The sequence below is a fragment of the Sciurus carolinensis genome, chromosome 11 (genome assembly GCF_902686445.1).
Source record: "Sciurus carolinensis chromosome 11, mSciCar1.2, whole genome shotgun sequence".
NCBI classification, from domain to species: domain Eukaryota; kingdom Metazoa; phylum Chordata; class Mammalia; order Rodentia; family Sciuridae; genus Sciurus; species Sciurus carolinensis.
The window spans coordinates 64,457,264-64,473,422 of NC_062223.1; the positions used below are offsets into that span (position 1 = coordinate 64,457,264).

The following is a 16,159-nucleotide window of genomic DNA, read 5'->3' on the forward strand; positions in this document are numbered from 1 at the left end:
TCTCTAGGGAATCTGTCCCCTGACCCAAAGCACTGGATATGGGAGGGCCTTGCTCTTAATTCCAACAAAGCCCTGAGCCATCCCTCCATGATTTCCTTCAGCTCACTGTCACCCATTGGATTCCGTCTTTGTGAGTTCTGATGAAGTCTAGATAGCACTGCCTCTTACTTAAGATGCAGTAGAGTGAGGAGGCCATGGGTTTTGAGATCAGTCAGGCCTGGTCCTGCCACTTATGAATGTGTGACATTGGGCAAGTAACCTCATGTCTTTTGGCCTTGGCCTCCCGCTGTGGAAAATGAGGATGTTGACAGAAATACCTCATACTTTGGTTAGGAGTATTAAATGAGGTAATGTAAGAAAATGCTTAGCATAGTGCTGCTTGGCACCCAGTAAACCTTCAGTCAATTGTACCATTGTTATTACTACCTTGTCATTTCTTCCAGTTTTGTAGTTCCATAAGGATTACTTTCTGTTCACCTTTAAAACTTTGGTTAGAAGGCAGCCACTCACTTGGTTATTCATGGTTAAACCTTGTCTTGTGACAACTTGAGGTTAACAAAAAAATCTTAAATAATAAACTGGAACAATGGTGCATGCCTGTAATTCCAGCAACTCAGGAGGCTGAGGCAGGAGGATTGCAAGTTTGAGGCCAGCCCCAGCAACTTAGCAAGAGCCTCAACAACTTAATGGGACCCTGTGTCAAAATAAAAAGTACTGGAACTGTAGCTCAGTGGTAAAGCACCCCAGGGTTCAATCCCTAGTACTAAAATAATAATGATGATGATAACAACAACAATGATGTTTTTGGACTCATGTAAATGCAAAGGTCACATGGTGGGGTGGACCACAAGGCTTGAGTGCCCTGCGCCTATGCAGATTCCTGTCTCACCGTATCTCCAACTGGTCCTGAGGCTGCTGTTGTGACATTGAGAGTCCTTTCAGAGCAGGACTATGACTCCTTCATCAAGGAATTAGGTTACAGCTCTAACAAGGTGACCAGAAGGCAGGTGGCCTCTGGCTACACATAGGATGGCCTGGTCATCTAACCCTTCCTCTTGCCCTCTGCATTTCCAATGAAGGGCAATGCTAATTATCCACCTGCTATTCACATGCCTCTTCCTGAACAGAATGTCAGTATTCCATTTGGTATGGCGAAATAATCAAAACTCAACACAAAACAATTTTTTATTATTAGTAGAGACATTTATATTGACCCACTTTTGCCCAAGAGTGCTCTCAAAAACGCAAAGCAAATCATGTCATTCCCTACTGAAAAATTTCTCCAGTAACTCTCCACAATCAAGTTAAATCACCAAACCTGGTACTTCTTAGTCCCTGCTTACCTTAGGTGATTGGCATGAATGGTCAATAACTTTTTTCTGAATGAATAATAATACCAGAACAGATGGGCAATCTATTCTTTAAAGTATGATTTTTAAAACCATTTTCTTTCATAGGTACTGCTGAGTATTTCTCTGATTGGATATTGGTGTGTGGTTTTCCAAATTGAATATTGTTTGCTGTCTGGTTCATAACTCAAATTCTTTGGATGTGATTTTCTACCTCCTTAGAATCTGTGAGAAGTTCTAAATCAGTGTTTACTGCAATTTTGTTATAATGCAGTTGGTATTATAACAAATGCAGTAGGCGGGAGGTGGGTGAATTAGAGCAATTGTAGCTAGGACTCTTAGTCACACTGGTTGGGGCATTTCCCCCAGAATGACTGCGGTTCAGCCCCTGACTTTTGTTCTAACTTCTGGTCAGCTCTCAGCTCATCCATGGACCGATTTCATTGAAATATTCAACAGACTTCAGGACCCAGAGCTCTGGGAACACCTGCCTCTTGCAGGCTCCTTTATGATAACCCTGGAAGTCAGTCTATGGGTCTGGACTGATTCAGTCTTGACAAACCCAACAATCTACTACCCAGCTCATGATTCCACTTTGGGGACCAGAGACTGTCAGTGAAAAACAATTCTAATCCTTCCTTCTTAAATTACTTTTTAGTTCTGTTTTTAATTATATTTCTATTTATCATTTTAAAAACATTAGTTTTTCTTGCTACTAAGCGTGATTGAAATGGTACCACACTGTATGTAGTCTTCTATAACTTGCTCGTTTTAAATTCAATATTCCATTGCACAAATGCATTCATGTTCTTGTTCATCTTTACCGCTGTAGGTCTACTATTCACACAATGCCACAAATGATCCATTTTCCTGTTAATAGATTTGTAAGTTGCCCCTAGACTTCTGTTCGTAGAAATGATGCCACCATGAGCAATTTTGTACATGTCCTGTGGTCCGTGTGGCAAGAGTTTCTCTGGAAGATGCGTTTAGGAACGAAGTGCTGGAATGGTAGGGTATGCAAGTGTTCAGCTTAACAGTATAAAGCTGACTCATCTTCCAAAGTCTGACAATTGGTGCTGACATTGAATAAAAGCATCTTTATGCCTCATCTTTTTCCAGCACTCGATAATATCAGATTTTTAAAGTTTGATAATTTATTATTTTAAAATAGTTTCTTATAGTCTGAATTTGTATTTTCCTAAATATTTATAATATCAGTGTCTTTTTCATGTGTTTATTGGTCATTTATTGTTTTGTGAAATGTATATTTATATCATTTGTCTATTTTCATTTTGGATTGTGTGCCTATTTCTTATTGATATGCAAGAATTTGAGAATTGTGTTAGTTAATTTTTTTGTCATTGTGACCAAAATACCTGACAAAAACAACTTAAAAAAGGAAAAGTTAATTTTGGCTCATGGTTGCAGAGGTTGACTGATTCCATTGCTCTGGCCCTGAGGTGAGGCAGAACATCATGGTGGAAGGATGTGGCAGAGGCAGCCAGGAAGGAGGGGGGGGGGGGAGAAGGAGGGAGGGAGAGAGAGAGAGAACGCAAGCACACACATGCAAGGAGTAGGGACAAAATATAATTCCAAAGGCACACCCCCCAATAGTGACCTACTTCCTTTAACCACACCCCATCTGCCTGGAGTTACTACTCAGTAAGCCATTCAAATGATTAATCCATCAAATGGATTAACCCACTGATTAGGTTACAGCTCTTATAATCTAATCATTTCACCTCTAAACATTGCTTCACTGTCTATCATGAGAGGTTAATGGGGGATACCTCCTATCCAAAACATAACAAGAATACTAATTTTTATTTTGGTTTAAATTTGTTCAGTTACAGACATATTTTCTGAATTAGTGGTTTTTCTTTTCAGTTCCTTTATAGTGTCTATTAACTACCGGTTTGAGGACAAAAGAGATTTTTCTTCTGAAATTTCATTTTCACATTAAAGTTTTAATCTACATGGAATCGATATGCTTATGTGAACCTAAGACCTCATTTCAATTTTCTTCCTGTATGGAAAACCAATTGTCTTAGAATCATTTATTTCTTGTAATGTCCAATGCCAATGCTCATTTATATCAAGTTTTTAGACATGTGAGATTATGTTTGGTGCCTTTGGTGACTTTCAGTAAAGCATTAAAATTAGCTCCATAAAGGTGGTACACATTTTTTGTTGGGTTTATTCCCAGGTACCTTATTGTTTTGGTTACTGTGATTGCTCTCATCTTTGTTATTTCATTTTCTAGGTGCTTAATGAGGAGATATAGAAATGCGACTGATTTTGTCAGTTTGATCTTGCATCTAGTGACTATGATATTGGATCTTATTATTTTTAATAATTTCTTTATTCAGCCACTTGGGTTTTCCATGTGGGCAATGCTATCATCTGGAAGGAATAAAAATGTGTCTCTTCCTTTCCAGACTTTATGTTCCCCTCCCCACTTGTCTTACTGAACTAGTTAGAATCGCATGCACCACATTGAATAGAAGATGCCACGGTAGGCAATCTCATCTATTACTGATTTTAAAAAGAATGCTTGTATTCAACAGTGTTGCTGCAGGGTTTTGAAAGATGTTCTTCAAATTAAGAAAATTCTATTGCTTCTTTTACCAAAAGTTTTTTACATCCCAAATGGGTGTTGAATTTTGTCATGATTTTCCATATTGTATTGAAACGATCATATAACTTTCCTCTTTAATCTTTCAATATGGAGACTGTTAAATCACACTTGGATTGCCAAATTTTGAAATTAGTGGGATTAGTGTTCATGGAATTCTTTTATCTCTTTGAATTTTTGCTGTATCTTTGGTCTAGTCTGTCCTTTTCATTCCTTATTTTTCTCTAATATTTAAAAAAATCAGTTTAAGAGGATTGCCTTTGGTCTTTTAAATCTTTTCAACATTTGCCCTACAAAGAAGACACTGACTTCTTCCAGTGCCCAGTGAAGCTGGAAACACAGGTGAACACCCAGTAGATGGATTGTGCGTATTTGTTGCGCAGGGAAGTCTTTCATGAACTGTGAACATCCTTGCATGCCTTTGCTGAGTGTGTCAAACTGCAAGGCCTAGCCAGTCTCTGACCCTGAGCCACTCCTGAAACTGGTCAGGTAGATGATTCTGAAAAGTAGGTCACTACACCATAGCCTGACCACTCACAACGGTCTGCTTCCTGGAAAAGAGTGACAGGCTCACTTAGTATTAATACAAGGGCTGCTGAATTCTTCATCCTGGCTCCTTAGCTGTGGTACAACCCTTGGTATGCGTAGGGGCCATCGACACCTTTCATGCCACACCCTAGAACTTGGGGAGAAGCCACTTGTGCCACCATGCTGATGCTCCTGCTGTACACTGTGCTGTGAGTATCAAACTCCCTTCCTCTGACTCACTCAATTTCACTAGAAGTATCCAGAACCTATAAAGCTAAAGCAAACCCACTCAAACTCTTGGCTTCATTAGCTTTGGATTCTTGTTACTCCTGCCATTCTCTATAAAGTTTGAGTCATTTTCTGATGATATCCTATTTTATTATGTGGTAAAATATTATCTGTGGTTCTACTTCATGGTCACCTGTATTCAGACAGTCAGACTCCTTAAACATGGAGGGTCCTCAACCCTTCCCCTGTTCAGCTGACCTTTGCAAACACAGTCACTGTGTGTGTATCACAACTGACAAGAGTGTATAACCTTGAACTGACTGATGTTTGGTACATTTAAAGAAGAAATAGTTCTGGAATGCTTCCTAAGGAATACCCAGTCCCCAGATCCATTCCCAAATGATGGCGGGCTATCAAAGAGGCAGGTCTGCTCTCATTGTTGAACTGCTTTTATGGAATTGGTGCTGTTTTGTGGGGCGTAACAATGAATCTGTAATGAGATTCTCACAGGGACCAAACATGTGAACTGCATGTATTATTTGCATTTACAGAAACCAGCTTAAATCTCCTCTATGGAATATAGTTATAAGTTAATTGAGTGAATGCATAAGTAAATGAACACAATTTGAGAAAACTGACCATCCAGCTGGGTTTTCAAATGGTAGGGATGTAAAAGAAAAGAGAAGGAATTAATCTTTTTTGAACACCTATTATATGCCAGGCTCCTTTTCAGATGCTTTACCAATATCATATTATATAATAGTTCCTTCATACTACCCCAGTAGGTGGAGGTTATTAGTTCCATTTTACAGATGAGAATTTGTCAGAGGTAATAGCTTTATAAAAGTGACACTAAGATTCAAACTCAGGAGTGTCTAATACCTGGGTTTTTTCCAGGACTCACAGTTACATGGTGCAGGAAATTATTATTTCTTCTGTTCCTTAGCAGCAGTCAAGATGAAAACCACAGAGTATAAGCCAAACTACTTCCCTCTTCCTGGCTAGATTGTCCTTGAGTTTTCTCCTTATAATGTGAGCTCCTGCTGCCACCTGCTGGCAGCCTCACTCCTCCTACCTTGTCTTTGTAAACCCCTTAAACAAGTGAAGCCATCTGGCTCTAAAAAAGGCAAGGAGCTGAATGCAGACAACCAGCTGAGAAAGTGAGTATAGCAATAAGGGAGGAATAAGTCATCCACCTTCCCTGGGGACAAATCCTTCCTCCATTGAAGCTGCTCAGCTTTCCTCAGATTTCACCTCTTTCTGGGTATGGAGAGAAAGCATGGATTCAGACATCCAGGCCGTCTAGGTTTGAATGGTGGTCTCTTGATAAATTGGGGGTAAGCACCCTGACCACCATGTTGACACAGTGCCTCAGCTGAGAAGGGGCGAAGTGGCTGGCAGAGTCAGGGTGGCCTCCTCACTGAAGGCAGCCCCCAGGAATCAGGGCATTGCTCGTCCTGGTCCATTACCTGTGCAGCCAGGACCATGGGGGACGCCATCGCCTCTGTCAAAGACAGATGCACACACACCCTGTGAGTCATAATGATTTGTCATCTAGGGTGGATTGCCAGATTTCTGTTTTTCTTTGTTTCCCTTTTCTCCACAAAATGGGGAAAAACCCGTCCTGGGGGTGGAGGAGCTTATTTCTGACTGATGGAGGAAAAGAAAGCAGGAATTGTTGTCAGGACAATTAGGAGCTCATCAAAGCCTCGTTTTGCTCATCGGCCATCGGCCATCACTCCATCCTGCACCCCCACACCCCCGCACGGTCCTCTAATTCAACGCCCGCCTAATGAATAACTCCCAGGAACAAAAGGCCCTTTCAGGCTGGCTCACATAATTATAAGAGGAGCCTGGCCTGACTGTCGCAGGCTACTCCTGTTTTCAGGCCTGTCTCTAAATTTGGTTATTCACAACCTTTACAGCTCAATATTATTGCCTAACTGTGATCATTTTCTAATTATCCTAATAATACCTATTAAATAATTCCCATTAAATCACTTGAACCAGAGCAGCAGAGGCCAGCTCAAATACAACTTAACCTAATAAGCATTGGTCATTCATTAAGCAACAGGGCAATCTCTTAAAGGGACTGGATAGAATATTGAACTGCAAAGGAATATTATTATTACACAAATGTTATTATGAGTTACGGTGTATTAATTGTGATGATCTGGCTTACAACTCTTCCACTGGGTCTCCTTGGAGGCCACTCTCCATGACTTGACTCTTTTGTCTCCAACTCCTGTTGATCTGTCACCCCCACAAGGACATTCAAGGACAAAAAGACCCATAAACTTAACAGGGGAATTAAATTAACAAGGACATAGAGGGAATGAATGGAATCCATCTTCTGGCTGGCTTGGCACGCCTTTGAAAACATTATCAACTGACCAGATTTCTTTAGGTGAAATTCTAAATAACTAGCTAGCTAGCTTGTTTTGCTTTTTCACTTTATTTTATATCTGGTATGAAGGAAATTTTCAAAAGAAGCATCTATAATTTAAATTTCAAACAGTAAAGACTAGAGAGACAGTTCTTTAAATGGGTATGTGTGTAGAGACTTAATATTTTACAGAACAATATTATATAGTATTTATTGGATGCCAACACTATAGTAAACACTCTGGTAGATGTTTGCCCATCAACTTTATTTTTTGCAGTGCTGGGGATCGAACCCACGGCCTTGTGCTTGCTAGGCAAGCACTCTACCAACTGAGCTATATCCCCGGCCTTGCCCATCAACTTCTTAATTCTCAAAATGATGTGATAATACAGGGATTATTACCTCCATCTTTCAGATAAGAATCTGGGGCCAGAAACATTAAGCTATTTTCCCAGGACTGCCCAGCCTAAATGGAGTGGAGCAGAGTTTGAAAACAGTTCTTTTTAATGTCTACCACTCTGTTTTTCCTACCATGTTACACACTGGCATGTATTACTAATGGCAAACTGAAACATGCCCCAGTTTTGCTGGTGTGTCCTTTTCATTTCTAAGGCTTTTGCTGCAACCAGGAGATTCCTGAAGACAAATATTAGAGCCTCCTTAACTGCGAATATTACCAAACGCCAAACAAGGGCAATTAATTATACCAAAAATCCCAGCAGCGACTGTGGAGACAGACTGTGGTGCTGAGTTCAAGAAGCAAGAAATGGTCATCATTTCGTAATAAAAGGCTGGGATTTGCCTAGCACGTGTGAGGTCCTGGGTTCAATCCCCAGTACTGGGGGTGAAGTGGGAGAAAGAATGTTCACTTTTATAATGAAGCCTTTTATAATGAAGTCTGATGAGCACACACAGGTTCTCTTTACAAAGAAATTCAGTGTAATTTAGTAAGAAAAGGAAAAAACTTAATTAATCACTCACTCTATGCCAGGCACTGAGCTAGGGGTTCTGTGTAAGTTGTTTTAGTTAATCCTCGGTGCAAGTTCAAGAAACAGGTCTGATCATCACTCCCACTTCACAACAAGGAAACTGAGAACCTCCCTGGTGAAGTCCTGTTTTTCCTCGTGATTCTCATCTCACATACCACCTTTTCAAGGAAGCCTGGCCTGATAATGCTTCTCCCTCTAAGACCTTGGTTCACTGACTCAGCACTCACATGCTGTTACGGCTCCCATACTGTACTGGGCTCCATCTGTTTCCACACCTCTATCCCTTAGTAGACCAGTGGGCTATAAACTTCTCAAGGCAGAAACATTATCACACCCATCAACATAGCCCCAGTGTCTTCATGTCCAGAACGTGGCCAGAATTCAGAGATGAGGGCTGTTTGAATGTAGGAGTCTGAATCCCTCCGTAGGACTGCTCCCATTTCTTGCTTAACCTTGGACCAGGCAATGTGCTAATTCAATTCAACATCACATGCAACTTCTTTAATTATTATTTCAGTTTATAAGGTAAAAAAAGCCCTATCCTGTCAGTTTTAGATGAGAAAACAAAAGTTTATAGAGGTTTATAACATGACTAACCCAAGGTGTTATAGAAGGAAAAGGGAGAAACCAGGACTTTAATGGAGCTTTGAATCATTTCCAAAATTGCTTGAATACCCAAATATTTCTCCTGCATTTATCTTAATTCCTGCATTTCAAAGAACATTCATTCTAGCCGGAACAGAGGCTGGGTGTATCAAAAACCAGTTACAAGGCCCACCAGCACCAATGCCCAGAGGAACTTCAAACTGAACCACCAGACAGGGTCCCCCTTGACCCCCCAGTTTCTTATTTGTTTTGAACCAGTCTAGCTAAGTTTCTCAGGACCTCACTAAGTTGTTGAGACTGTCCTCAAACTTGGAATCCTCCTGCCAAGTTGCTGGGATTACAGGCACGTACCACCGAGTACAGCCCCTAGGTGATTTTTCAAGTGTGAAGCAGCTGCGGACTTAGCACTACCTGTCCATGTCGACAGATCTCCTGTGGGGGACATGTTCTCTTTGCTTTGCCCATGATAGGACCAGCTCCATTCTCAGACCACAGGCTCAGACCCGCACCCCTGCTCCACAGCAGCCGCCTGGGTGCCATACCTGCTTCTCCTCGCAGCGCCTTCTCCAGCCTCACGCCCTGGATCTCAGAAGCCCTCTGCCGCTCCTCCACCTCCTCCAGCTGCCTCTGGATGGCCTGCAATGCCAGGATCACATATCACAAGGGGACTCTGGACACACAGTGAGGGGGCTGATTTTGCCACTGGCTCTCCAGGAGCAAGAGGCACTGTCACTAGTGATCCTACTGCCTTGAAGAACTGGGCAAGGCCTCTGAATCCCCAAACAACCAGATCTTGATGCTGCCTCCTTTAGTAGGAGACATAAAGCAAGGATCTGTTTTCAATCCGCCACCAAGTACAGTATTGCAACAGTCTCCTGACAAGGTAATCACACTGGAGTCCTCAAGGACAAGGCTGCAGGGATAGTGGGTGGTCCTCATGGTTCCTGGGTTCCTTGGAGCCCACAGCCTCTGACTACGGCCACAGCACAGTGACCAGGGCCGTAGCCATGACCCAGAGTATGGGCTCAGAGAAGCATGTCCATGTTCTATTTTCCCAAGAAGAGCCAGCAGACACCTCTCCAGATATGGGCAGGACACCTGGTCAGCTCCTGGGATGTGCTGTTTCTTTTTAGGACTGTCCTGCTAGTGTCCTTAGCCACCAATGGCACCTATGCTTTTCTTGCATCACAGATTGATGCCCAGGGTTCTGTCACTGTACAAGGGTACTGCAACTTTGTTACAAGCAAGTTATTAAGACAAGACACGTGATGTTTATTTAACACATTAAGGGAAAATTCATACTCTCTTTAGACTCTTTGTAGCACCCATTAAGGTTTGGGGTCACGAATGGGCTTGCATTTATACATTTATTTTCCTTGCTAGCTATTACTCCTTGGGGTCTGCTGGGAAGGAAAGTTAGGGAGAGCCTTTCCTATATAGGTTTTTCTTCATCCTCATCAGTTTTCTCTGCTTTCTCACACCAGGCCCACGCTACCCAAAGGGATGTCCTTTGGCAAAACAGATTTTGCACCTGTCAGAAGAGGTACTTTGCAGGAACACAGCTGAAGACTGTCAGTTTCCTGGGCAGGCAGGACCCCTGTACTCTTTTTATACTGTGCTTCAGCACTGTCTCCACCCTTCTCACAGGCTTTTCCTTCTCGCTTGGAATCATGGTCACAGTAGCCAAGGCACCTCTAATCCCATGAAGAGACCCAAGCAGGGGCAGGTTCTGAGCAGCCACTGGGCTCTCTTGTCCCAGCTATGAGTATTCAGATCAAAACATAAAGTCTGAAGTAGATAGAAATTCTATTCATAATTACTTAGAATTTCATGCCCTCTTCCTTTCTGTCTCTCTTTTAATGACATTATTGTATCTTTATTAATCCATCTCTTCAGGTGTGGTGTACAATTACTAAGAAGGGAACATTTAAATGACTTTATTACTGATGAATGTGCAGTTATAGCTATAGGGTTGTTAGGGACTAAATTCTGTTTTCCCCAAATTCATGAGGCCCTAACTCCCAATGTGACTATATTTGGAGACAGGGTCTATAAGGAGGTAATAAGTTAAGTGAGGTCACAAGGATGGGCCCCTGATCTGATAAGAAGAGGAAGAGACAACAGAGGTCTCTTTCTCCACCTGTATACATGCGGAAAACCATGTGAGGACACCACAGCCAGGGCAGCTGTCACATGGCCAGGAAGGGACTTCGCCACACACCAAGCTGAATGGTGGACTTTCAGTCTCCAGAAGTGTGAGAAGATCCATTCTGTTGTTTAAGCCACCAATCTGTGGCATTTGGCTAGGGCAGTCCAAGCAGGCATACGCAGTGGTGAGTCTTTAGAAATGAAGGGTGAACTCCTCAGAGATCAGAGGGCCACCATGGGTGCTAGCAGGTGAGGACTCAAAGGCCACTGTAATTCTTCCTACCACCTGCTGCCTGAAGTGAGGAATTGTAAAACCTGCTAGTGTCATACAGCATGTCTTATTCTTAGAAGGACAAGTGGAAACATTTTAAAGAAACCTGTTTTAGGAGTTGAGAGTAGAAAGAGGGGAGTTTATGGAGTCACTTTTGTCCATCATGTAGAAGTGGCCCTGAGTCAGTTGCTGGGAAGGGTCATAGAGTTTTGGTTAAAGGACTTCGTTCTTGGCAGGAGCTATTTATGGATGCTATAGTTTGGATCTGTAATGTTCCCCAAAGGCCCATGTATCAAAGGCTTAGCCACCAGCCCATGGTACTATTTGGAGGTGGTGAAACCTCTAGGAGGTGGGGCCTAGTAGATGAAAGTTGGGTCATTGGGGTATGCCCTTGAAGGAGACATTGGGGCCCCAGCTCCTCCTTTTTCTCTCTGCTTCCCAGCCACCATGAGATAAGCAGGTTGTTCCAGTGCACACTCCCGCCACGATGACTGCCTCACCACTGGCTCAAAGCACTAATCATGGACTAGAACCTCTGAAACTATGAGCCAAAATAAACCTTTTCTCTTTTTTAGTGGATTATTTCAGGTATTTTGTTACAGTAATGGGAAGTTGACTAATACAGGATTACATGGCCAGCTAAAAGTATAACTGAAAAAAGTGATGGAAGGGTACATAAATCAACATAAGTGGACATTCTAAGTTCTTGGGGTCTTCAGGGAGATGGAGGATCCCTAGACTTTCTGCTTTATTTTGCCTATCAGTGACAGAGGCAGAAATGTTTGGAGTAAACCATCAGGCCAGGAAATCCATATTGGAATACTGGATACATATGCTTTCAACTAATCCTGAAATAGAGACAACTCCCATTAACTGGGAGTTAGCAAACAGTCAGGGAGTTGTTGGAAGATATGTGTCCTCAGTGGACAAAGCTAAGGTTACTGTTATAAGGGAGTCGGGACCCAGGGTGATTCCCAAGGCCATGTGCAGTTTCTTGTCTCAGCTTTGCTTTGTAGAACACATGTCTGCAGATGGAAAGGTGGCTGAGAGTGAACCAGCTCAATACCTGACCCAGGGTCCCACTAGGGATTGGGCCAGGGCATTTAGAACAGTCATAGACCTCATCCCTCAGAGGAGACTGGCCTTTCCCAGAATGCCCGCCTCCCCAGCACAGCACAGACTCTGGAGGGGCCTTCCCATCCAGCACCAGGCCTACTTGCTCATCTCATGTTTGTTTTCTGACCTGAGCTTTATAAAGTCTTTTCAATTCTTCTTGCTTAACCAACTGTCTTGTTGCCTTTTCCAGCTTCCTTCTTCTTCTGAGTGTCTTCTCTTCCTAAGAAAACCAAAAGAGAAGAAAAAAGATGACTGATAAAAACAGGGCTGAAATTTACAAATTGTCCTCACAGTGTTCTTTCCTCTCCTTCCAATGACTCCCAGCCATTGCTTAGCTTCTAGAATGATAGCATCCTATACAACTTCCTGCAATGATGGAAATAATACGTCTCTATGCTGTATAAAATATGAACACTGCCAGCCCTGTGTGCCTATTGGACACTGGAAGTGAGATGAATGTGAAGAAGAAACTGAATTTTAAATTTAATTTTAATGAATTTAAATTTAAGTAGCCACATGTGGCTAGTGGGTGTCAGAATGGAAGTGTGTGTGTGTGTGTGTGTGTGTGTGTGTGTGTGTGTAGGTGGGAGAGGCTTTAATCAAGTACTGACTAGGTTCAGTTGAGGAAAGAAATAATAGAGAAATCAGACTTTATATGGGTGTTACCATACTGCCCAGGGATGATGGGCTCAGACAGACCGACAGACAGGTATGCATACACACAAACACACGCACACCATGAAAACCAGTTAAAAACTTTAAATAGTACTCAAGTTGGGTCTACAATATATAAATAAACTTATGAATGGGAGAATGTATCTATATAATTCAAAGTAAAGTGTTTCTTGCTTTGAAACACTTGGCCTAAGATCACTTCCCATCCACACCTCGCTTTGCTTGTACAAATACAGCATTATCATCACTAGGTTCTGCGTGTGCCTGGACTTGTTAAAAGAAAGAAAGAGAGAAAAAAAAGAATATCCAAAATTGATACACATAAAAGAGATGTCTGACTCTCGGTGGTGTCACTTCCAAGGTTTGAGATACCGAAGAAAGGAGAAGTGGTGATGTGGTCAGATCTACCGATTGGAAACTTCAGAGATATTCCCAGAGAAGCAGCAGAGCAATGGCCGAGCCCTGGGCCCAAGAGCCAGGAAAAGCTGCCATCAATTCCCAACTGAGCTGTGTGAGCTTCAGAATGTCCCTCAACTTTCTGATCTTCATAGTCCTCTTCCGAGTGTGGAGGAGGATTCAATGCCTACCTCACAGGGATACAACAAGGGTGAAGCAAGGAGATGTGGGCAAGCGCTTTGCAGAATGCTTGGAAAAGAGATCAGACAAATAATCAATAGCATGATTTTCATTACCAGCATATTATGTTGTATTATATTATAAATCAGCATGATTACATTCTACTAAAATCTATTATTTTGGGGGAGTAGGAGGATATGTTTTAAATCACACACACACACACACACACACACACACACACCCTGTATAGATAAGATAAATGTTCAAATTGGGGCTAGTTTTACTATGAGTTTACCTTCTCTGAACAAACACATCAAAAATTTAGACATATTAGAATGAGGATTAGAGCATAGTGGACATTACTTTTTAGTACCAGAAGAAACAAATATGGAATTTATTTTTTATAGTTTAATCAATGTGTAATGGTTATACATATTTATGGGGTCTAGTGTGATATTTCAATGCATTTATAAAAGGTAAAATGACCAGATCAGGGCAACTGGCATATCTATCACCTCGGACAACAAATAGGGGATTTGAAAATTGCTACAGCTATCCTCATATCTGGGCACTCAAAAACCGCGATGACGTTGATTATTTTCTCATTAAATGCTTATAAATCCACAAGTGGGGATTAGAGATCTAAAAGCAATTTGGGTCAAACCAGAGGTCAGAGACTGTACTTTGAAAGCACGTATGCTTCAGGGCCTCGTAGTTCCTTGTCTCTGTCACCCTCCTGGGGATACAGATGGAGAAACCATCATGAGCATCCAGTTTTAATGCATTTGGAAACTTTACCCATCATCAGTGAAAACATTCATTTTAATAATGAGATTTGATTTTCTTGAATTCTCCTTAAGACCTAAATCCTGAAGCTCTTCATGCTCGGAAGAAAATTTTGGTTCTCAGAACCCAACTTTTTCCATACTGCATCATCTTTGTTTCTACAGGAAGACCTCTAGATGACTGTCAATCAGCCTGAAAGGGGTCTTGGGGCTTTTGCATGGTAGACCTTTCAGTTGGTAGCTAGGATCATTGGGGTGAGGCTAGGGCAGGGGGAGAGGTGGTAGGGATCAACGAGTTGCTCTCCAGAGATGACCTAACTCAATCTGCATGGAGAATCAATTCATTGACTTAACAAGTATCTCTGGAGTGTCCATCCTACTGACCAACATGATAAATCCTAACATTTTATTGAGTGCTACGTGCCTGATAAAAGTTTATTGTCTCTTATTAAAAGTATGTTGATGCAGAAAGGAAGGATGCTTTATTAACACGCAGTCGTACAGCCTTATGATACACCTGGCTCGGTTCTTATATTCTCAATACAGTGCTGATGCAGAGAGGCAAGGAAAGAGGCTGAGGGCTAGGAAAGGAAGGAGACAGTAGAGGGAAAGGGGAGAAGACTGGAGGAACCAAGGAGGAGCTGCCACGTGGTCTCCTGTCTGTCTCAGACCAGGTGTGGGTTTGGGAGGAAAGGCAGAGGCCAGGGTGGGGGAAGCAAAAGGAAGATGCACAGAGGACATATCCAGTCTCCAGTTTCCTGTACAAAGGGTCATTTGAGCTGCCTGGGCTCTATGCCACTTGGCCGGGGGCACACCTACATGGGACAGAAGAGATGAAGAAACTAGAAGACATAAACTTCCCCTTGTTCCTTCAGTATGAGTCCTTATGAGTAAGGAATCCTCCTGCCAGTTTTCTTCCTGTAAGAGCAGGATGCATCAGAAGCCAGGCAAAGAAGGCATGCTTTTACCACCCGTCCAGCATAAGTGACAACTAACTCTGTGCTGGGCCAGCAGGAGGACAAGGAGCTATTTGTGAGGCTGGTCCTAGATACCACGATCCTGCTACTTCCATGTGTTTTGGCCACTCCAATCTTCTATTCTCCGTGAGTGTGGAAATGGTCAAAGCTGGGATTTCTGTCTCATTTGAATACAGAATTGACTTAGAGTCGCTCAAGGGGATAACAGGAAACTCCAGAAATCAACACAATGCACAAACCATTGTGTTGCACATTAAGTTAATCAGAGAAGCCCCATGTTTAGAAAAGAGAAATCCATACATGCTCTCTCAATCTCAACTTTCTCTCTCTCTCTCTCTGTCTGTCTGTCTGTCTCTCCCATCCCAGCCCCCTCCTGACTGTTCCAAGCCAAGCCACAGGGAGTTGGAACCCCCGAGTGACTTGAGGTGATGCCAAAGCTCCTAATGCCAGATATGGAAAAGCTGAGTCTCAGTAAATAAATTTGGTTCTCTCCCTCCCTCCCCCACACTGTTCCAAAAAATAAACAGTACCATAGCAGTGAACTGCTTCTCTGTCCACCCAGGAAACGTTTTAGGTCTAGACATTTATCACCCCTCTCTGGTCCCAGTGGAAAGGCTCCAGCCGCAGCGGATAAAGAAAGCAACAGTGGGCTTTGGTTTCGGATGCTCGTCCCCGTGTCTGTGACGTACAGAAACATCTACTGACACATGGCGGTGTTCTTTATCTATGGGCACGAGAGTTGTTTAAAGTATTCTCTAGAAATAATAATGTTCCCTAAATGAAGAAGACTGCCGCCTCCCCGTGGGCACATGGCTAGCCCCTTCCACCGTCGGATCCTCAGAGGGTCCATGTCTAGATGCATTTCATAGTTCTGATTAGAATAAACATAA

The 16,159-nt window shown here is 42.5% G+C and overlaps 1 protein-coding gene across 1 annotated transcript in view; it reads right to left on the reverse strand.

Moving 5' to 3' along the window:
* Mical2 (microtubule associated monooxygenase, calponin and LIM domain containing 2) overlaps window positions 1-16,159 on the reverse strand; it is a 208,942-nt gene that overhangs the window by 12,112 nt on the left and 180,671 nt on the right. Inside the window, exons 32-33 of the mRNA XM_047516541.1 lie at window positions 12,384-12,476; window positions 9,264-9,357 (exon numbers count right to left, since the gene is read on the reverse strand). Coding sequence (XP_047372497.1) covers window positions 9,264-9,357; window positions 12,384-12,476 — 187 coding nt within the window. The remainder of the gene's footprint in view (window positions 1-9,263; window positions 9,358-12,383; window positions 12,477-16,159) is intronic.